A 24450-nucleotide genomic window follows, 5' to 3' on the forward strand; every position below is an offset into this window, starting at 1 on the left:
ATAATGAGAGTCCACTCTGTTGAGGATCAACATCTTACACAATGTAATGTAATTTTAATTTGGCACCACTAGCACAGATATATTTAAACATCAACTCTCTAACATCTGTCTGTTCAAAAGTTTGGGTTTGGTAATATTTTTTTTAATGTTTTTGCATTAAGTCACCAAAACTGCATTTTATGATGCATCAATACAGAAAAAACAACAACACTAATATTGTATATATGATAATTTAAAATAACTATTTTCTATTTGAATATATATTCAAATGCAGTTTATTCCTGTTATGTCAAAGCTGAATTTTCAGCATCATTACTCCAGTCTTCAGTGTCACATGATCCTTCAGAAATCATTCTAATATGCTGATTTGCTGCTCAAGAAACATTTATTATTATTATCAATGTTGAAAAGAGCTGCTTAATATTTTTGTGGAAACTATGATACATTTTTTTTTTTTTTTTCAGAATTCTTTGATGAATAGAAAGTTCAAAAGAGCTGCATTTGTTTGAAAGTTGTTTGTTAATTTCTTTACTGTCACTTTTGATCAATTGAATGCATCCTTGCTGAATAAAAGAATTAATTTCTTTCAAGAAAATGTTACTTATGGTGTACTTTTACTAAGACCTCCATTACCTGGGAATTGAACCCATGACCATACTATTTGAGCTACAGGAATGCAAAAATGTCAATCCCACCTAATGACCCTGACTAAATCATTCCAGCTGTGAAAGCATATAAGTAAGCCCTGATGACACAACATCCATGTAAGCGGTATCTTTTACTTAAGAAACACCGCTCCTGCAGTTAACAGCTCTCACTCAGGGCATAGAGTATGCAACACAAGCCTGTTTGTATTTATTGTGACTGTGTATGGCTAAATTACTTCAGTTGCTTTACCTCTAAATCCCACTATATGTAGTGCCATCTGTCTCAGGATCATAACCCTAAACAGTGTCCAATGAAAATCAGCTTAGTCAAAAATCAGACCAGGCTCCCTGCCAAGCCCGATTCACCTCAATTAAACTGCGGGGACAAGCCTGCTAATTCAGTGCATATAACATTCGCAACTATACACAAATTGCAGACTAGTTTACAGTCAGGCCAGCTGGACGCCACTAAATTGTGTTAGAGCACTAAATGTGGTAGTTTTTTAATAAAACGGTAAGTGCTTTAAAACATTTATGGAACAGCATCTAGCAGTAAGGAAGCACATTATTCTTTCTTTTGCTTCTACGCTATATTGCCAAAAGTATGTGGAGACTCTTTTCAGTTACATATTGTAGCCTATAAAACTGGAGTAATAATGCTGAAAATCAGCTTTGCCGGAATAAATAACTGTACATTTTTGAAATATAAAATAGAAACTGCTTCTTTTAAATGGTAACAGTATTACAAACTTCTTTCAAAAACATTAAAGGTGACCTATTATGCCTCTTTTTACAAGATGTAATATAAGTCTCAAGTGTCCCCAGAATGTGTCTGTGAAGTTTCAGCTCAAATGGATTTTTTATTAGGCTATACCATGTTTTAACTGCCTATTTTTGGGTGGGAGAAAGAAATGCACTGATTTGGTGTGTGTACCTTTAAATGCAAATGAGCTTGTGCTCCCCACCCCCAAGCTTGCGATTCCAATACACTGAGGCATAAATAATACAGGAGAAGCTCACACAGCAAATATGTTTGTGATTCAGCATTTCAGATCACGTACGTATGGCATGTATTTTATGGATGTTTGCTAACATTCGATTCTGAATGAGTTTGATAGCGTGCTGCACAGCTAACGTGGCTAAAGCTACACACTGTTAGAGAGACTCAATAAGAATGGAGATGCGTTTATGAATTATACAGACTGCAAGCATTTTTGGGTTAAAAATGAAAATAACGACATGGCACAGCGTCTCTGTGAATATAGTAAGAAACAACGAAAACTTTAGCCACATTTAACAGTACATTAGCAACGTGCTAACGAAACACATTCAGAAAGACAATTTGCAAACATCATGAAATATATATGAAATTAGATCATAAACTGTGCAGGACAGCTGTACTCCAAGACCAGTGTTACTGGTACACCTGTTGTCGCTTGCTAAAACAAAATGGCGGCACCGTGGGTGGAAACATATAGATTCAGGGACGGTAATATTAGAATAAGATCCCCTTCCTATGTCACAAGGGGAGCGAAATCTGAACGGCTCATTTTTTAACATGCATGCAGAGAAAGGCTTACTAAAACAAAGTTACTGGGTTGTCCTTTTTTCACATTTTCTAATTTGGTAGATGCACAGAGGACCCGATTATAACACTTAAACATGGAAAAAGTCAGAATTTCATTATATGTCCCCTTTAAAAAAACCTTACCGACCCCAAACTTTTCAACAGTCATTTTATTGTGGAAGGGACAACATTTTTAACGTAAAGCTTAACTTTATCTTTGGTTGAAATTAGCAGATTCAAACAAACATGTGAGATCAAAAAAAAAAAAAAAACTGTGCAGAACCAGTTAAAGGTGGTTTGCTGAATCTGGTGGAAAAACTTGACCAGCCTTCACAAAACGCCAACTTGAACCCCATTAGACACTTCTGGGATGAATTGAAATGCAGACTGCGAGCCAGACCCGTCGCCCAACATCAGAGCCTGACCTCACTGATATTTTTGTGTCTGAATGGGAGCAAATCCCAGCATCCGATGTTCCAGCGTCTACTGGAATGCCTTCAAAGAAAAGTGGAAGCAGTTATAGCAGAATTTGGAGTATAATTATCTATTAATGCATCATTGAATCATCTGTATTGTATAAAGGGCTATATAAATAAACGTGACTTGACTTATTAATGCTCACAGATTTGCAATTAAATGCTGAAAGACAAATTGGTATGGTGTTTAGGTGTCCCCATACATTTGGCCATGCATGTGTATAAATTTTTAGGGCTGTTAGCGGTGCTTTCTCACAAAGTGAGACGGTTTAATCAAATAATTGATGGTGTAAAACAGAGAGCTGTGTTTTTTTATTCTTGCGGGTACCCTTGAGTATGAACAGGCGAGTTATCTGGGCCAAGCACTTCATCACCCTCCCCTTTGTCCCCCAATCTTCTGTTTTTGGCAGAGCTTGAAGGCTTTTACCTAATCAAGCCAGACACTGTGTGACTGATTAAGAATTTGATTGCAGGAGAGGAGGATGAGGACAGAAAGCTCATGCATACACATTCATCCAGACACCCATCTTTTGTTTCAGAAATTACAGGAGCACATCACAAATAATCAAAGACTTTTGTGTTCTAACTTCTTACACAATGTACTTCCAAATAGTTCCAAATACTTCAAATTTTGTGGTTTCTTGTAACATGTGTTTCCAATTAAGTATTGACGCTAACCTGAAGCTAACTGTCTGCAGACACGTGATCCTTTTCTTTCAATGCTTATTGCATCCAACCTCCTTTGGAGACCTCAATGTGCAACCGAATGGTTTTAATTAAGAATGAGGTTGTGTGCTAGTGCTTTAAAACTTGTTCACTGTATGACTGAGGATCTGTATGGGACTGTGGATTCCAACCACTGCTGCTAAAATCAGACCTGACAGAAGCGCTGTACGGAGATATGATTCATCTTCTTAAGCCGCAGTCAATGTTTTTGTTTCTCTGACAACAGTTAGCGCAGTAATTTAGATTTTATGGTCAAGTCAGAAAATTTTAAGGATTATTTTGAGGTTCTGGAAATTAAAGTGATATAGTTCAACTAAAAATGAAAATTCTGTCATCATTTATTCACTTTTATGTTGTTCCAAACCTGTATGACTTTATTTTTTATTCTTTTATTTTCAGTTTATGTACAAATTACAGAGTGCATCACAATCGAACATCCAGGAGTTCAGTGCCTTTCTCTGCTGCGCAGATTCATTCCATTGTAACTGTATATGTTTAGAATGCAGTGAGTGTTTATGCAAGCAACCACATGAAGCAAAATGGACAGATGAGTTCACACTCGGGGGTGGCCCTTTTTTTCTGCCCCGGAGCCTGTCCCACTGCAGATTTGAACAGGCCCATACGGTGACACACTATGTTGCACCACACAGGCTGTGATTTCCTGCTATTCTCTCAGGACCCATCTGTTCCCACACTTTGGTTTGCTTTCTCAGCACCATCATTCCACTCTCCGGGGACATATTGTTAAAGATGCCATGTCTGACCCACCTGCTTGTTAGTCATTACATAGCCGGTCATATTTTTGTCATCTTTCACAGATGATATTTGAATAGCCGGAGCTACAGACCAGGAAAAACGGCCCCCAGAGGGAATGTGACTTTTGTTTGATTGTCATTTCACTGAAAAGGATGCTGAGAATAATTTTTTTTTTACAAAACCCCGAACTGTTGAGAACTTCCTACTGAAGTGAACATATGAAAAAATCATAATTAAGCTTGTAAATTCCACGTTTTGGGATCTAATGACCTTTGCTATCCGGGTCTACAGTTCTTCAACCAATACAAGATTTCATTTACGCTCAAAGAGCAACCGTTCAAAAAGATCTGACCATAATGTATAGATTTTAAAGGGAAAGAGAAAAAAGACTCAGTTGCACTATGATCATCTCGAAGTGCTTTCCATACTTTTTTCCATAATATAATATAATATAATATAATACATAATATTAGGCACGATGCGAAACAACGCCCTTCAGCCATGACTTATTCAATATATCGTACTAGCCTCGAGTACCTTATTGTTTTTATAAAACGGTTACCACACATTACAAATATTAAAGCCAAAAAATATGTATCAATGCAACTTTCATGAAATAACATTACTAAAAGCCTTCCTTCCGCCGGAAAAAATAGTCCCTGACTGTGAACAGCAACAGAAGTAACATTATTACGCCATTAGATGGCAGCAAAGACTGTCTTTATGAGTGTGTCAGTCAGTAGCAAAGACTTTTATATTGAAAAGACTGAATTGTTGTGAACACGGAACAAGACGCAACTGACAAATGCTTTGACTAGCGCTGTCAGTCATGGGAAAACCCCTTAAATGTTAAAAGGACAAGATAATACATCGGACATTTAAACAGATTTTTTATTATGAACATAGGACTGACCTGAAGGAAAAAGCTAAATCTGAATGCAGGTAATAAACTCGCTCACTCGATCTCTATCTCACAATACTCTTCTACATAATACAGTAAGCTTCAATGAATAATATCAATGGAGAACAAACAGTTTACGTTGCTAAGAGTGGTTGCTAAGGGTGTTGTGTAGTGATACACAGAACCGTTGGGTGAAGCGGTCATAGCTGTGTTTTATCGTGAATAAAACACAGCTATTGACCAATCAGAATCAAGGACAGGAGCTAACCGTAATATAATATAATATAATATAATATAATATAATATAATATAATATAATATAATATGAATTCAAATTAAAGACTTTTCTGTTGTAGCATAAAAATATCCTATTTATTTTTCTGTATTATTCTGTATTATCTGTACTAGTGGCACAAATGTGTGTGCTGAATATGTAAAAAAAAACCTTCCCTCTTTTGAAGAATGTCAGCTTCACAGCTAGTACATTTGACCACAGCATTAGTAAGAAACATGAAACATGGGCTGAGAAACTATAGTGATGGGAGCTTTTAGGGCCTCAAAATATCTTGGCTCTGGAGAAGCTGAGTGCTCTGTTTTCATGTTATGGTCTATTAGTGCAGTAATGGCTGTCAAACTCTACTTATTCTGCATGGTGCTTATTTTGCCAGTAATGCCTGCATGTGTTACAGCTAGGGAATGCGAATTTCCAAATTTTTACAAGGAACAGTGGAACAAAATGTCACCAGAAGCCGGACTTCCAACTTGGAAAGAGGTTCAGAAATAGGAAATTTGATGTCAGGCAAATATGGTGGTGCTGAGGGACTACGCTAGTTAGCTAATGATGAACATTAACACTTTAGCAAAGTTTAAACTTTTATTTCAGTTCAAATTTGTCTATTCCAAAAAAAAAAAAAAAAAAGTCATGAATATAATTCTAAAATTATGTTCTTGTTTCTATAACCACAAAATATTTCAAGTGTTTAATATTTTACTGTCATATTGTCAGCAATATTTGTTGGAATACCGCCTTTCCAGAAAAAAAAGGATTTTTAAAATGAAGTAAGCCGCAGTCTTTAGTTTATCAGCACAAGATCCCTTTTCATGCGCGCTTTCCCTTTAAGAACCCCGTAGCACCACGGCGCTCTCTTGCAAAACACAACCAAAGTGGGCGGGGTTAAAGCAAACTGCGTGCATTAGCCTATAGCAGATGTCCAAACAACACGTCAAAGAGACTCTGGGCCAATCAGAGTGTTGCTATTAATTTTTTTCTTCAGACAGTGAACCAGTAATCGTGTTGCCTGTGAGATAAAAGCTCCTCATAAACGATAGCTGTATAAGAATCGGTCAGAGGAGATTTCCACTTAGTAACTTATATTTAAAATAATACATTTCAGATAATCCTATAATTCGATAATGTGTATATTTAATATATATAATCCACCGACAATCAGGTCGTGCTTGTTTAAGATAGTGAATTAATAAATACCTCTTTCTTTGTGAAGTTGAAGCGATATAATGGGCATCTGGCAACCCAGTGGAGGTGACGAGCTTTCGGTGTGATACAGTTGTGGTGAGCGCAGCGTCGAGACGTCCAGAGTGTCGCATTTTAAAGCGGTGAATGGAACAGCTTAAGCGAATGGCACGTCTGTGTGTTGGTCCTCGACTACAAAGAGTTCTTGTCTAACCCAGTAATCGTCTATTGTGACGGATCTACAAAACCAGGTACGTTTCTTTAAATATAACCCCTATATGTTACAATGTATTTGTATTAACACCCGTACTAACCGCATCTCAATCTAATTTCCTTTGGCGAAAACAAAAACACTCCTTTTCCTCGTTTTAGACCACCTTAAGTTTTTTTGAGTCTTTAAAAAACTGATCTTGCGTCTCATATGTTTTGACTGGGGAAAAATGATGCGGACTTGGCACGTGCCAGTGCTTGAATTGAACTGTATAGGACGACAGCCGAGCTGTCAGTGACATTCGTCTGCTTAGTCTATATCCTGATGGTGTGCGTCAAATGAAATAAAACAATATATACACGCCTATAGTTAAACACGTGATTTATAGCTGTTTTATATATGCACTTTCACTGATTTTCGTCGTAATCATATAAGCAGGAACAACATGTTATTAATTGTGTCAAAATTAAATGATTCATCGGCAGAAAGCTATTTGTTTTTTGACAAGATGTTCTGTTTAGGTTTTTTTGAATAGAGCTGTCTGTAGCCTCATGGCCTGGCAGTCACTTCAGCCAAATTCATAATTTATGGCCAGACAACCCCTTGAGAGTCAAAAGATTATTTTGGACAATAGAAATACCTTTCATTGAAATGAGGTTGTGCTTTGGCCAAGCATTAGTCCAATGAGAATGACCGCTGAGTGATTTCTTGTCTGATCTGAGAGAGAGAAACTGATGTACTGACTGTTAGATGTGATATATGGCACAGAAATTCAGATCTCTCTCTCTTTTTCTCTCTTTTCTCTCTCTCTCTCTCTCTCTCTCTCTCTCTCTCTATATATATAATGTCAAGTCATCTTCATTTATATAGTGCTTTTTACAATACAGATTGTTTCAAAGCAGCTTCACAGTGATAAAAGGAAAAATAATGGGCAGAGATTGTTTTGGCTTTACAGCAGCTCTAGGAAAAAGTTATTATCGAGCTAAAGTAAATCTATATACAGTGTGTATATATATATATATATATATATATATATATATATATATATATACAGATATAAAGTGCTTAACAACTTTATTAGACCACCACCCAATGTAAGGTTTGTGCCACAGCTGTCCTAAACTAACAGTATTTGTGATTACCAAAATCATTTTTATGTTTCTGTAATGGTTAATCAACGCCAGTAGGTGTAAGCTCTTTAGTCACAGTATGTTTCTAACGCTAAAATATAATTATTGTTGGGATTTAATGGATTCAAAGGTAGATCGCACAAAGGTTTCATCAAAAGCAAGTCTTTGGAAACAACTAGAAACTATTTGGAAGTCAATAACAAGAGAGACTGTGGAAAAGTACATAAAAACATTGCGAGCAAGAATGCAAGTTGTTATCAAGGCCAAAGGAGGCCATACAAAATAAAAATGTTTGGTTATTATGTGTGAATAAAGACTATTTAGATGTTTTAGTTTGTTATTTGATTAATACATTTAAGTTTTTGACAGATTCCTAAAATAATTGTGTTTTTCCTTTTTGTTAAGCAATGTATGTGCATAATGTCTGTTCATTCTTGATTTTCCCTGGGTTCTTGGCTGAGTTTTAGACAAATCACTGCAGTAAATGTACAGTCAAACCAAAGTTTATTCAGATACCTTGAACATTTCATTCATTAATACAGTTTATTCACTATAGTTTAAAAAAAATGGTAATAAAATATGACAAGATCTCAGAGTTAAACTGTGTCAGAAAAAAATGAATCTTAATTATGTCAGATAACACTTAAGCAAAACATGGTCAGGTCAAAGTGTCTGAATAATTTTTGTTTCCGAATTTTTATCAGTTTAATTTTTGATAATTTTTGGGTATAATATGTCACAGTTTACTTTATTTTGCTATCCTCACTTACATAAATGAACTATAGTGCCCTGCACCCACTAGTAAAAATATATCAAAAATGTCTGAATAATTTTTGGTTTGACTGTATTTCTTTGACCCCTAAAGTTTACAAGTCCCATAGACTTTTGAAAAGTTTTTCAAATACATTTTTATTTCTTTAATATATTTATTTTTGCTGTATATTTAGCTTCATTTCGAAAAAGCATAACATTTCATTAAGTACTTTGTTTTTTTGCTTATTAAGAATTCAGCATTAGATTAGAATCGTACTCCCTGTCTGCATAAACAACTGATATCTGTTTGATGGACAGTCCATTTTGATAACACTTATGCTGTAACACTAACTTCTCTTGTGGTTTCATCTCACAAGCGCAACACTTTTGTATTGATCTGTCCTCACATTTTGCGCAATCATGATTGTGTACAGAGACCTGAAATATGGACTTTCAACATGTATGGAAGCAGAGGTGTTTTCTGTGGTGGTGTTGTGTCCCTTTTTTAGAGGCTAAAACCCACATTCCCAGCCTATGATGTATCATATTTTTAATCCAGATTAATTTTGTGTTTCTTTGCATGATCACTCGGGGTTCTTCCAATAGTGAAGGTAGTTCTGACCCAGCCACTAGAAGGCAGTGGGAATTGAGATGTTTTTACTCACAGATTGTCAGCTGAACTATGGAGAAATTACTCTGGAGGTTTTGTACTTGTGAACTGATTGAATTGCCACTTCAGATCAGTTTTAGCACTGCAACACCGCACTTTGGGCATCTTAGATGAAACACTCTAGGTGGTGCATCTGAATATTAGATTAGGCCCTTTGGTTCTCAAGTCGACATTGTCATAGATCATTTTAAATGTGCTGCAAAATGTGTTCAGTAACGTACGATTCATTCAAGCTCATTCAAGAACCTAAAAGCTTCTCTCGAAATGTAGAATATTGCTGTCAAAATGTGGATGAACTAAAATGAAGTAATGTGATCTTAAAAGGCTTTCTACAGAATGCCTCGGGGTCGGAGGTCGCAAGAAATAAGACCATCACAGATTAGCGAGTGTCGTAATGCCGCTCTGTGTCCCAGCTTTGATTGAAGCCAGTGGCCAACAGATGATGACTGTTTCAGTGAAATATCTTTGAGTTTGCTATATTTCAGGGATGTACAGATATTAAAATTCTGATAAGTGGATAATTTGATGCTACAGCTGTTTTGAAATTGAAATTTGTTATTAGTGTTAAAGGTTTGAAGGTTAGCTTTAAGTGAGGGTTAGATGAAGACAAAAATAATCTAAAAAACCAGCTGATTTATTAAAAAAACAAAAAAAAAACAAACTGATTTATCAATACGGTACAGATATATTGTGCATCCCTATTTCCTACTATACCTAAAACTGTCATTTCTAAGTGCTTTCTGTGAAAACTGAAATGGCTGCATAATTGCATTGAACAGGTGAGACAGCAGCTAGAAAGTGGGTGTGTGTGCGTGATTGTTAAGGAATGGTTGACACATGACCTGAGCATTCCTTTTGTGTCTTTTGTAATCGCTCAGAAATGCCATCAACACACGGCTGTCAAATTCGAGAATGATCACGTGGTTCTGCTCATGGAGCGCTTTCTACATCAAATGTTTCCATTCTCTCCTCGCCCTTTGAACAGAAGCCTTCATATCTGTAATGAAAAGTATCCTGCTCACTTTGTCTGTTGCTCATTCAGTGGTGCTGAATTTCATTTCCAGAGGTATCTTTTCTGAAGGGTTTTGTTCAAGTGGTCCAGATTGAACCTCCTTAGGAAGGATCAGTGGTTGTATGAAAGGGAAGATTACTGAGTTTGATCTTTTCCCATGTCTGAATTGTTAGACTTTCTTTAGTCTAAGAAACACATTTTCTCAGGCTTTATAAATGTCCAATCTTGGTTTATAAATAAAAAAAATTAGGGTTGCGCCGATATTTGTAAGTGAAACCTATAAGCCAGTAATTATTGTCATGTTATGGCGATAAGCGATAAACAATAACATGATATACTATTTTGTGTAGAAAAAATAAAATGATAAAAATAATAATTACATTTAAATTCATCTCTAATATGGTTGATAGCTGATATACACTGTAAACCCAGATTAGTTCTACTAACTCAAAAAATTTGAGGCAGCTGATTGCCTCTGTTTTTGTAACTTTGCAAACTTAAATATCATCAGTAAGCATAGCTAGTTTTTTTTTTTGAATAACTGTAAATTACAAATAAACATTAATTTAAATTAAAATATATATTTAGTGTTTTGTTCATCTTAATTTAATGCAACTCAAAGTTTTAAGTACATTGTAAACCTGAATAAGTTGGCAAAACTAAAAAAAAAAAAAAAAAATTAGTGTTAACTTAAAATGTTTAATGAACTCAAAAATAATAGTTGGTTAAACTTTTTGGCACATTTTTAGTAAAAGATACTTTCCATTATAAGTTAGTTATACTGTTTGGGTTTACAGTTTACGTTAATGTTTGTGGTTAGTAAGATTCTTTTATTGTTTTTGAAAAAAAGTCTCTTATACTCAATAAGGTTGCATTTATTTGATCAAAAATAGAGTAAAAACAATAAAAATATCAAATTAATGAATAAAATATAAATTTTCTATGTTGATATATTTTATAATGTAATTTATTCCTGTGGTGGCAAAGCTGAATTTTCAGTATCATTAATCCAGTCTTCAGTGTCACATGACCCTTCAGAAATCATTCTAATATGCTGATTTGCTGATCAAGAAACATTTCTTATTATTATCAATGTTGAAAACAGTTGTGCTGCTTCATATTGTTTTTGGAAACAGCTATATATATTTTCAACATTCTTTTGATGAGTAGAAAGTTCAAAAGAACAACATTTATTTGAGATAGATATCATTTGTAACATTATAGGTGTCTTTTCTTTACTGTCATGTTTGACCTATTTATACATTCTTGCTGAATAAAAGTGTTAATTTCATTCATTCATTCAAAGAAAAAAAAAGTTTATCATTAAGGGAATGGGATGGGAATGGGAATTAAAGGAACACTAAACTTTTTTTGAAAATAGGCTCATTTTCCAACTCCCCTAGAGTTAAACAGTTGAGTTTTACCGTTTTCGAATCCATTCAGCCGATCTCCGGGTCTGGCGGTACCACTTTTAGCATAGCTTAGCTTAGTTCATTGAATCTGATTAGACCGTTAGCATCTAAGCAATGATATTGCGCATAGTCTCTTACAAATGTCTCCATTGTTGCAAGGCACGCTCCCTGTGCAAGCAGGGTGTTACAGGCGCTGCTTAATATCATTGCGCTTGCTGCACCCATGGTATGGCAGCAAAGTTCCTTGATTATTACGCCGGAATGAGAGTATAGTTCCTTGCCATATCGGCCTAGAAAATCGCAACTTTTCATTTTCCGTCAGTCTTAGTACATGATGTAACTACATAAGAGTCAAGTTTTAAATAGGAAAAATATCGAAACTCTTTGGTAATTTGAGCGAGATGCTAACGGTCTAATCAGATTCAATGAACTATGCTAAGCTATGCTAAAAGCGGTACCGCCAGACCCGGGGATCGGCTGAATGGATTCGAAAACGGTAAAACTCAACTGTTTAACTCTAGAGGAGTTGGAAAATGAGCCTAGTGACATCGCCAACTACTGGCCTGGCAGCAGAATACAGTGTTTTTAGTCGTTTTCGCGGATACGTGTAAACTGGGATTGTTTTGACAACGTTGTCGTCTGTACGCGAAAAATACACAAAGAAAAACTTTTCCGTTTTTAGTACATCATTGTCATGTAAACGTACTCAAAAATGCATCCTCCCACCATTGTTTTGTTAATGAAGAATCAGACACCCTTCATGCCTTGTTAAAGAAATGCTTCTCAGGCTCTTCCTCTTATTAAGTGGTGCTGTGGTCTGGTTTCAGCACAGGCCTGTGGAGGATTCCCAAACAGATCAATGTCAAATCCAGTGGAGGATATCCATAACAGAAGTGTGGAAGCTCTATTAATTTAATACCAACACCTTCTTGATTTCTCTTTCACAAATGTGAAACTCGAGACCAAACATTGCTTAACCACAATAGTAAATCAGCTAAGAGGTTGGTGGTGTGGAGTGATTTGCATCCGTATGATGCTGCCTTTAAAATGTCTGTAAATTACTAAGCATCTATGCCTTCCATTTGTTCAATGATTTCTTTATTATCAGAGATGTAATGTAGCCTTCTAATACGCTTTACTAGTCTGAACTCTGCATCCCACTCAGCTTGTGTCTTAGCCACAATTGAGATCCGTTTCTCCTCTGCGGAATAAACTGGAGTGGGTTTTTAACATATGAACATTTTATAAGAGAGCTGGAACTTAAAGCAAGCAGGGAAGTGGATGAAACCGTGACTCATCCTGTGACACATTTCAGGGAAGATGTTCCTGAACAACATCGCCGCCTCCTGTGGAGAGTCTCATCCATTACACTGAGGATTCTGGGTGTGGAATTCCTGTTTACCATCTGTCAGCACTAACAGCCTGTGGCCAAGAAATCCATCACGAGCAAGGCCCTCTCCATCAAAGTAAATCTGCACAGACCTTGAAAGAGAGCTTTAAGTTCCTCGCACTTATCAGAGGCGGCTGATGTTCGTAGGATGTCACGGTTAAACGAGGGAGGTTATGATTAACGGCGTAAGATAGACATCAAGAATAGCATCAAAATGGAATTCAGTGTTTGTTTTTCACAGCAGTTTTATTTCTGTCATGAATACAGAAAGAAAGACTGTGACTTACCGTGTATAAATGACGAATGAGGATAGGAATTTGAAATATGAAATAACGGTTCATTTAGTGGGCCTATGTTTGATTACCAAAGACAAAAACAATGTTAGTGAAGAGATAGTGAGAGAACAAACATGAGACATGATAGAAGTTGAACAAACTCAAGGTTACAGGATTAGTTCTGAGCTGACAAAACCAACCCAATCAGGCTTTGTTGGTACCATGACGCTGATCATCAACTTTCTTTGTCAACTCAGGCTTTGATCCTGAGTTTAGGTGTGACATCAGTAGCAAACAGCCAATCACTTGCTGTAGAACAGTGAAACTGCGATTCAATTACAAGATTGAAAAATATTAAAGGGTTAGTTCACCCAAAAATGAAAATTCTGTCATTAATTACTCACCCTCATGTCGTTCCACACCCGTAAGACCTTCGTTCATCTTCAGAACACAAATTAAGATGTTTTTGATAAAAATCTGATGGCTCAGTGAGGCCTGCATTGACAGCAAGTTAATTTACACTTTCAAACGCCCAGAAATCTACTAAAGTTAGATTTAAAACAGTTCATGTGACTACAGTCGTTCAACCTTAATGTTATGAAGCGACGAGAATACTTTTTGCGCGCCAAAAAAACTAAATAACGACTTTATTCAATAATATCTAGTGATGGGCGATTTCAAAACACTGCTTCATGAAGCTTCGAAGCTTTACAAATCTTTTGTTTCGAATCAGTGGTTCGGAGCGCCAAAGCCTCGCTTACTGAAATCACATGACTTTGGTGCTCCGAACCACTGATTCGAAACAAAAGATCTGTAAACTTCGAAGCTTCACGAAGCAGTGTTTTGAAATCGCCCATCACTAGATATTGTTGAATAAAGTCGATATTTTGTTTTTTTGGCACAAAAAGTATTCTTGTCGCTTCATAACATTAAGGTTAAACCACTGTTGTCACATGAACTGTTTTAAATCTAACTTTAGTAGCTTTTTGGGCATTTGAAAGTGTAAATTAACTTGCTGTCAATGCAGGCCTCAGTGAGTCATCGGATTTTATTAAAAAGATCTTAATTTGTGTTCTGAAGATGAACGAAGGTCTTACAGGTGTGGAATGACATAAGGGTGAGTAATTAATGACAGAATTTTCATTTTGGGGTGAACTAACCCCTTAAGTAAAGAAATTAAACTAGTAACAGTTTATTTTCTAAATTCAGCTTGCTTATACTGCATCGTCCTTGAGTATGTATGAACTCCTCCCTGCTGTCCACTGCCAGTGAACACTAATCACTCACTCTCTATTTCTCTCTGTCCTTCCTTTTTATTCTGGAACCACAAGAACAATCATTAAAATGTTAAACCAATACATTATTAAACCAATTTTATTGCCACCCAATTAACGTCCTTTCCTGACATAGTCGATCTGTATTGTATAGTGTGTTTAAGCACAGTGAAGCTCTGTACTGTCCAATCATCATCCAGGATCAGAAATATCCGTTTTATAAGGGAAACCGCAGACTTGGTGATCAATATTTGTTCCCTGCAGCCTCAATAGATTCCCTAATGGCATCTGAATCTGTCTGTGTGCATAAGTACATGTGTGGGGGTATTTAAGTCCCTCAATGTAGGGGATTCTCATCAAATGATGTAAGGTAATACAATACTGGTTCTTTAAGAATTTCTTGATTGTGATGAATAATGGTGATCACAGATAATCTCCTTTTATGTGGACAGAGATGAAGAGCTGTGTCAATTAAGGGCCACTTTACCATCACCAGGCTCAGGTGTCTCACAAAACTCAATTGGCTGGGTTCCCAGGTGGGTCATTGTGGGTAACCTCCTTTGGATGGCTTGAGAGGGTCTCACAGGACTGCTCTGAGTGAAGTGGCTTAATGCCTTTACACACCTTTTGTTCCCTTGATGAGACCTGTAAGTAATGTAATGAACATTACGACTGACCTTGTTTCAAATAGTTGTCTTTGGAATATGGAAATTAGCCCATTTTTGTACTGTGTTTGACAGTTAGAATAGTATTTAGGTTTGCAGTAAAAGAGGTAGAATAAACAAACAAAACAACAATTACAGCTTGACAAGATTTATTTAGCATTAAAATACACCCGGGCCAATGTTTTACTTGCACTTGGAAGTTAACAAAACAGTGCCAAGACATTATTGGAGCTTGTTAAGGCCTGCATAATTGGGCCAAACAAAATCACATTATGATTATTTTGACAAATATGATTGCAGTTTGAACTGCAGTATAATGTAAACATTTAAGGTCATTGTAGCAGCTAAGTTATCAAGAGTAGGAATGCGCTGATAAACAATAAATTGATTTATCATGCATCCCTATCATTATCCGCAGGCATTCTCCCTTGCCATTTACTTTCCGTCAGCATTTGTATGCAGTGCAGTGTTTATACAGGCCAACTTGTGCTACACTTATCTGCACTTTGGTCAGAGAATAGCACAGGCAAAACCTTGAAACAAACCCAACGTGCTAGAGCCAGAACAGTGTGGTCGAGGTTTATGTGCTCTGTTTGTTGTGTCGAGTTGAACACCCACTCCTTAAGGTTGTGTAGCGCACCGTGCAAATTAAAGACTGCAAGGTCATACATCTTGTTGCTGGTGGAGATGTGTTCTCCTTACATTGAGAGTGGGAGGAAACATGAGTCAATCTTAAGATATCCGACCAGATCTGTCTCTTATTTCAGAATACTGTATCTTGCTAGTGTCGCTTTCCAAAATCCAATTGTGCTTATCATCCAATATGTTGAAGTCTGATACTTTTTGTCCTTACTAGCATTTTTCTTCTGTCCATTTGCTTTGTTTAAAAGCTTCTTTCTTTTCAGTTTCATTTGGGACCTTTTTTTTGTTGTTGTTGAAGGGCAACTTTTGGTATGATTGCAAATGCAGTTTTTGTCTATGATTGATAATTGAGTTGAGTTACAAGGATCTTATTTGTTATCTATTAAGTTATTCAAAAATACATTCAAAATGCATTTCATACACACAATGACTGAATATACCTCTTCTATGATAAGCTTAGAAGAGGTATACAAGATATATAAAAATATTTTAACAAAACCACTTCACTTCTTATTTGAAAAACCTTTGTCCTCCAATTCAGAATAGACCATATATCAAGGTCAGTAAGTCTTGTGTATATAATGGTGTGTGACATCGGAAAATAAATGTAAAAACATTTTTGAAAATATGTGCAGACATGTATTCAAGATATATTACAAATAATTTGGTAAACATAATAGTGCACATTTTATTTGTGCAAAGATGAGTGTGTATTTTGAACAACATTTGCTTTTTATCACTTAATTAGAAGGACCACAATTACTAAATTGTGTTGTCTGTTACATAGGGACTACTTGAACAGACATATAAATGCAAAGTAGTGAAAATCAAAATAAAGCTCTGTAAACACATTTTTACACTATATTGCATTTAACACTATAAATGTGTCTCTTTGGGTAATCAAAAGTCCTATACACACTTGTGGTCTTCATGGCCACTTGAACACTTGGGCCAGAAACGGGAAATATTTCATGTAAGTAGACAAGTGGTCAAGTGTGAAGATCGCAAGTGTGGGTGTTTGAACAGGCCCAAAGAGTATACTTCTAAGAACTTGACACTAGGCTTGCTGCGGTAGTGGGTATTCAGCCATACACGATTACATTACTTCCCACCGCAGCACTGCCCCCACTGTCGTTTTGCCTTTTTATAGAAATAAAAACTATTTAGTTCAGTTGGACAACTGACGCTACAATTATAAACTGAAAGTCGCAGCACAGTGCAGCAGGAGTCAGATTTCACTTATCATGTGACAAGATTAAGGAGAGATGACTGACAAGACGATAGCGGAGGATTTGGTGTCAAAGCGAAAAGAAAAAGCAAGCGCAACAGATCCTGAACGTCACTGACCGATATCTTTTCTTGTAAAATATGTGGTCAGTAATGGCACTCCCAGAGTAGGCAGTCTGCGAAGGGCACCAGCTACCAGCACCATTGCCGCCCCCTGATCAAGATTGCGAATTCGTGAAAAGGCAGTGCGCCGGTATTGTCGCAAGTTTATTAAGCGGTGGGAAAATGTTCTCGCTGTTCTCACAAGAACTTTCCCTTTATCATGGGCACGCTTATTTGTCATTGACAAACAAATGCTGCAATTATATGAAGAGGATGATCTGTTCTATTGTGTGTTTCAGGCCTGATGGATTCAGGAACTCGACGAGAGCTGCGTACAGCAGATCCCAGCCTCCACTCGCTCCATCACGGCCAGTCCTGAGTATCGGGCGTTCACCGCAACACACTTCGCCCGACCTCACCATCCCTTTTTCTGCATCTTTCCCATCTCACTCCACCCCTGGATCCTCTACCAGCCCTCCCGCTCGCCCCTGAGATGATCGGCAAACTGAAGCAGAACCTACTAGTGGCCTGCCTGGTCATCAGCTCCGTCACGGTCTTCTACCTGGGTAGGCATGCCATGGAGTGCCACCACCGGATAGAGGAGCGCAGCCAGCCGCTGGTGAGCAGCCTGCGTACCACTCTGCGTACGGGCCAGAACCTCAGCAACCCCTTCATCTACAATAAAGACATGCCTCTTATATTTATTGGTGGCGTCCCTCGCAGCGGCACCACTCTTATGAGAGCCATGCTGGACGCTCACCCCGATGTACGCTGTGGGGAAGAGACCCGCGTCATCCCACGCATTCTGGCCATGAAGCAGATGTGGAGCCGCTCCGGGCGGGAGAAAATGCGTCTAGACGAAGCTGGAGTGACTGACGAGGTCTTGGACTCAGCCATGCAAGCTTTCCTACTGGAGATTATCGTAAAACACGGGGAACCTGCCAACTACCTATGTAATAAAGACCCCTTTGCTCTTAAATCACTCTCTTATCTGGCTAAGATCTTCCCTCATGCTAAGTTCATCCTCATGGTCCGCGACGGCAGGGCCTCTGTTCACTCTATGATCTCCCGTAAAGTCACCATTGCTGGCTTTGACTTGAGCAGCTACCGGGACTGCCTAACAAAGTGGAACCGGGCCATAGAGACAATGTACACACAGTGCTTGGAGGCAGCGGACAAGTGCCTGCCTGTGCACTACGAACAGCTCGTTCTGCACCCAGAAAAGTGGATGAGGACGCTTCTGAAATTCCTGAACATTCCTTGGAATGATGCAGTTCTGCACCACGAGGAGCTCATTGGAAAAGCAGGAGGCGTTTCACTCTCCAAGTAAGTGCCATTGACTCATATGAGGGTCCTGAATGCTCCAACAGTTCTTGTTTATCTTGCGTGGGGTCAGGGGCTTCCTCTCTGATTTAAACAAGTTATATTTGTTTTCTTGTAAAAGCCAAAGCAGGGTTTTGAGCCCAGCATTCCAATGTGAGAATCTTGGGTTCATGAGGCATCTGGATTATTTAAGCTTGGTTCTGTTATCTTACCTTATCTTATGTAAAGTATTTACCCCAATTACCCCAAGCTTTACTCACCCTCAAGCCAGTGTATATGGCTCTTCTTCTTTCTGATGAAAACAATCTGAGAAATATTAATAAACCTACTGATGCATCCAAGCTTTATAATGGCAGTGAATGGGGTCACTAGTATGAGTGCTTCCATCCACATCCATCCATCATAAACATGCTCCACACGGCTCCGGGGGTTAATAAATGCCTTCTGAAGTGAAACGATGCATTTGTGTAAAAAAAACAAAAAAAAAAACAATATTTAACCAGTTATGAAGTAAAATATCCAGCTTCCGCCAGACCGCCTTCCGTATTCAACTTACGAAGAAAGTGTAAATTGCCGTCGCGTCAGTTACACTTTTTCCGTAAGTTGAATAGGGAAGGCGTAGAACGTAGTGTAAGCTTTTTGATCTTCAAGAGAGGCTAATTTTCATTTGAAAGTGAACTAATCCTTTAATGTCACCAGCCATTTGTGTCACACAGGCTGTGTGGCATACTAGCGTACTGCTTAAGGCATACTGCCTACTATTTAAAAAAAAAGTGTGTGAAACGGCATGTGAAGAATTATGACCTAGACCTAGAATTATGACTAGTTCAAACAATAATACACTGCATTGCTTTCACATGACTTGCTTGTTTCATTTAATACAGAAACTGGAACAGTGTGTGAAGAACTGTCATATTGCATTGTTCGGCAAGTCACAGTATTGTTATTTTAGCATTATTTATATTTATTAATATTTTGAAATAGCTTTTATATTATTTTTATTTTAATGCAGTTAGTTGCCAAGGAAACATTTCTAATTAGGGCACTGATGGTGTGAGGACCCTATTGTAATTGCTAGGTCAATAATTATTCTTCTCTGAAATAAATCACATTTTTGAGGGCCTAAACATGCTCAAACTCATAAAACTTTGCAGATGCGTCAGAAGTGGTAAAAATTTATGTCTGATATGGGTTTCAGAATTAGGTGTGGCAAAATGGCTCGATAGCGCCACCTACAAAATTTCAATTAAGCACCCTTCGCGCTACGTTTCACGTACAAGTATGAAATTCGGTAGACACATGTAACAGCCTAATACCTACAAAAAAGTCCTGGGGTGCAAAATCCGGAAACCCAACAGGAAGTGAGATATTTTGAGTCTTCTCTGCAAAATATTTGCAGTTTTTGCCATTTTCAGACGTTGTACTTAAACTCCTCCTAGAGCTTTAATTAGATCAACATCATATTTGGTCAATCTAATCTAAAGGCCTTTGTGACATTAAATTGCGAAGATCTAGAGTTTTCGCTGAAGGGTGTGTCCGTGGTGGCCTGACAAAGTTTGATGTTTCGCCATAAAACAGGAAGTTGTTGTAACTCAGACATACAATGTTGGATCTGCCCCAAACTTCACATGTGTGACAAGAGTCCTGGCCTGAAGACATCTACATGGCAATATTCAGTTACAGTCATAGCGCCACCTGTGGGTAACAGGAAATGACATATTTTACTCTGTGATTAACTCCTCATAGAGATTAAACCAGATAAACCCCATATGTTGTCTGTCTAATCTTAAGACCTTAGTGATGTTAAATTGTGAAGATCTAGAGTTTTCACTGAAGGGCGTGTCTGTGGTGGCCTGACAAAGTCTGATGTTTCGCCATGAAAGAGGAAGCTGAGGAACTCAGGCATACAATGTCCGATCTGCCCCAAACTTCACATGTGTGACAAGAGTCCTGGCCTAAAGACATCTATATACCAATATTCAGTTAGTCATAGCGCCACCTGCTGACAACAGAAAATGGCATGCTTTACACTGTAATTCACTCCCAGAAACACATTTAAATATGCCATGAAGTACCAAACATGTTAGAAACACGTTAAATCATGCAACACTTGGCTAAGTGCTATAGTATGCGATTAACGCCACAAAACAGGAAGTTGTTGTAACTCAGGCATACAATGTCCGATCTGCTCCAAACTTCACACGTTTGATAATAGTCCTGGCCTGAAGTCATCTACATGGCAATATTCAGTAAGAGTCAAAGCGCCACCTGTTGGCAACAGGAAGTGTGGCATGTCAAAATGACTTTGCCATAATTCTCCTGTATTTACTCGCTTACATGCATGTCAACCACTGTTCACTGTTTTCCTAAGGCCAACGGGTGGTGGTGGTCCTGGCTGCGAGGGCCCTTTCATCACTGCTTGCAGCTTTAATTTTCCTTTTAAGTTTTTTTAGTTTTAAGTTTTTCATCTAATTTTTGTATTTTATTTCAGCTTTATTTTTAATTAACAAAGACATTTTTAATAGTTTTAGTTTGTTAACATGAACAACACTGCATTGTAGATACAGATATTTTGCATTTTTAGTAAATAATTATATTGTATATAGTGTAATAATTTGATACAAAAAAACAAATGATTAGTCTAGAAAAAGCTATAAAATATCATGATTGATAATTATTTGCCACCATTGCAATGGAAGGTAAAGTCAAGTGTGAGGCATTAGATCACCTGGGTATTCCTTGCATGCAGAAAGTTCACATACTGTGCTACTGCTTAGTATGCATACTGTATACTGCAGAAATAGTCAGACTGGTATGGTAGTGTGCTATTCCAAACATAAACAACACTTTGTGTACACGGTAACCATGTTCATTTTTGTGCAGATGTGTGTGGGCGTTTTTTCTCTCTGTCAGACTATAACTGTACATGTTGAATTTCTCACTGACCAGTGCATTATTTTCACATAACAACTTGATAATCTCTATAGGGTGCAATTGTGTAAAGGATCAGTTTGACGACAATATGTTGTGTTTCAGCTTCTAGGGTATGTTCATGAATCTAATGAGTTCTCTGCACAGTTCATTCTCTGAATAGACCAAACGAAGGGGTGTTCACCGGCAACATTCCTGCTGCAATAAAACATGTTTTTGCATGTTGGAACACGAGTCCCGTTTTTTTTATTTTTAATAGGAAAAATTGATGTATAATGTAAAGACTGCCATATGATGTCATAGTTCGTTAAATTCAGGCCTCTTTTTTTGTGTGTGTGTGTAAATGCAACCTTGTTTTGTCAAATGCTTTTGAGACATAATTTGTTTCTGCTCTTTAGGGAGCTTCATATCCAAGAACAGAACAAGGTTAGTTGCTTTTTCATTAATCACTCTGATTCCAGAAAAATCCCAACTACAAAGTGCTGGTCACATGGTGTGGCTGTGGTTTAAAGCATATTAGATATACACATGGCCTGCAGAAGTTATTGAAATCTGAAAAGCAAGGGTCACCGCCGCCATTGACACATGAATCAACCCATGAAGAAATTCAGCTTCCGTCTGGTGTCCATTTTTAGAAATGAAAAGCTTATGGTGGTCAGAGAGGGCCCACACATTCCTTTTCTTTTTTTATTCAGATGCTATAGCATATCTTTCTTCTATTTGTTCTGAAAGCATCTCTGGTCTGTCTTTCATATGTTCAAATATGTGCCAGCTGAATGAACTGCATATTTGTTCTGACCGTCCTAGACATCTATCCTCTCTTCTTATCACTTGCTTTAGATTAGAGTTGGGCAATATAATAACAATGACAAAAAACTTTTTCTTTTTTTTTACAGAATGTTTTATCTGCTCTTAAATATTTTAAAAGAATGATTTCAAAATTAGATTTTTCATGGTAAATTTTTCAAGTAAAATAAACTGGAAAAACCTACTAAAATTAAATGCGTTATCCCAATAAACTCTGTATGCTTCGTATACGCTAATAAACAGTAATATTTACCTGCAAATGTTTTTATGAAAATGTATAGAAGCAAATACATTTTATACAGTATTTGGATGGCTTAAAAGGATGTTACAAAATTATATACAAAACTAATGCAAGAAATAAAATACAGTGAAAATTTACTAGATACATAATCATTTTTACTTACAGTACTTTATGCTCCGTATACCGAAATAAACCAGATATACAGGTATACAAGAGATATTTACCTCGCATATATTTTCACTATTTTCAAAGCGAATAAAATAAGACCTCTTTGAAAATTGAGTGGTTTTGTGAAATTGTGTGAATCAGTGCACTGACTTTTCTAAAATTTACATTAGAGATGTTGCTAATTCTCACGAGTCTTGACACAAGGAGGGGGTGTGAAACTTGTTTTCATGTTGCTGTTAAGTTTTCTAAAACCCTGCCAGTAAATGTGTAAAATTGTGTAGACACAACAAAATATTACTAAAGTATAATTATTAGTTAATAATAATAATAATACTGAAGTCTTTTTTTTTAAATTGCAAACTAAATCAAAACTGTAAATCAGACTAAATCTAAAGTTGTATGAGGTCAGAACCTCTGCGTATTAAGCTGGGATTAAGATTTGAGCATTCAGCATGTTATTGGTGGCTGCTGTCTTTACACTCTGTGTCAACTCCTCTGAACGTTTGGAGAGATGCTAAAGGGCACATAGTTTGTAGAATAGAGTGCTGTCAGTAAAAACAGTGCTTCCTATGGTCTGTTGTGGACTGGAAAGAGATGATTTGAGAACACCTCAGCTGCTGAACACTCTGTTATTCTTCCAAAACCACATAATGTAGGGATCAGTGACACATAGTGTCATTAGCTATTGAATGGACAAGTGGATTTTTGTGTCATGACACTGACGGATTCAACCTTTGTTGAACAAGTGATTCATTTTCTGTTTTCACATTGAATGAGTAAATTGCTAGGACTTTGACTGCCCAGTTTCCTAGAAAAGCTTCTGATATTTAAGCTCATTATCAAAAAAAAACTGGCGCACTGGGCAGAGTGTTTTACACCATTGTGGAACTATTTTGTTGGACATTTTCCAAAATCCCAAACCTAAGTCATTAATCTTAAGTGTAAATTATGAATGATGAGGTTTGTTAAGGTTAGGTGTGCTATTACATTTCTAAGTGACTAGGCGCATCTGAAATCATATAGGTGCGATGTTTGTTGAAAAAACCTGTTTTTTTAACAAGGCACGCGCCTGGTTAAAAAACAGGTTTTTTCAACAAACATTAAAGGGTTAGTTCACCCAAAAATGAAAATAATGTCATTTATTACTCACCCTCATGTCATTCCACACCCATAAGACCTTCGTTCATCTTTGGACCACGAATTAAGATATTTTTGATGAAATCCGATGGCTCAGTGAGGTCTCCATTGCCAGCAATGTCACTGAACCTCTCAAGAACCGCTGATTCGAAACAAAAGATTCGTAAAGCTTCGAAGCAGTGTTTTGAAATTCGCCATCACTAGATATTTTTGAAAAGTCGTTATTTAGTTTTTTTGGTGCACAAAAAGTATTCTCGTCACTTTATAATACTGTACTCACATGAACTGTTTTAAATATGTTTTTAGTACCTTTCTGGATCTTGAGAGGTTTGGTGACATTGCTGGCAATAGAGGCCTCACTGAGCCATCGGATTTCATCAAAAATATTTTAATTTGCATTCCGAAGATGAACGAAGATCTTACGGGTGTGAAATGACATGAGGGTGAGTAATTAATGACAGAAATTTAATTTTTGGGTGAACTAACCCTTTAACATGACCATTAAAAAAAAGTATGTTCTATATAGTAAGAATGTA

General features: G+C 37.1%; 1 protein-coding gene across 2 annotated transcripts in view; it reads left to right on the top strand.

Moving 5' to 3' along the window:
• The first annotated feature begins 6396 nt into the window (after positions 1–6396).
• Positions 6397–24450, top strand: part of tpst1 (tyrosylprotein sulfotransferase 1) — a 47317-nt gene continuing 29263 nt past the window's right edge. For both annotated transcript variants that reach the window (XM_051862198.1, XM_051862199.1), the window contains exons 1-2: positions 6397–6795; positions 17607–18633. In XM_051862198.1, coding sequence (XP_051718158.1) covers positions 17801–18633 — 833 coding nt within the window. In that variant the 5' untranslated portion in view covers positions 6397–6795; positions 17607–17800. The remainder of the gene's footprint in view (positions 6796–17606; positions 18634–24450) is intronic.

Source organism: Ctenopharyngodon idella, chromosome 15 (assembly GCF_019924925.1).
Source record: "Ctenopharyngodon idella isolate HZGC_01 chromosome 15, HZGC01, whole genome shotgun sequence".
NCBI classification, from domain to species: Eukaryota; Metazoa; Chordata; class Actinopteri; order Cypriniformes; family Xenocyprididae; genus Ctenopharyngodon; species Ctenopharyngodon idella.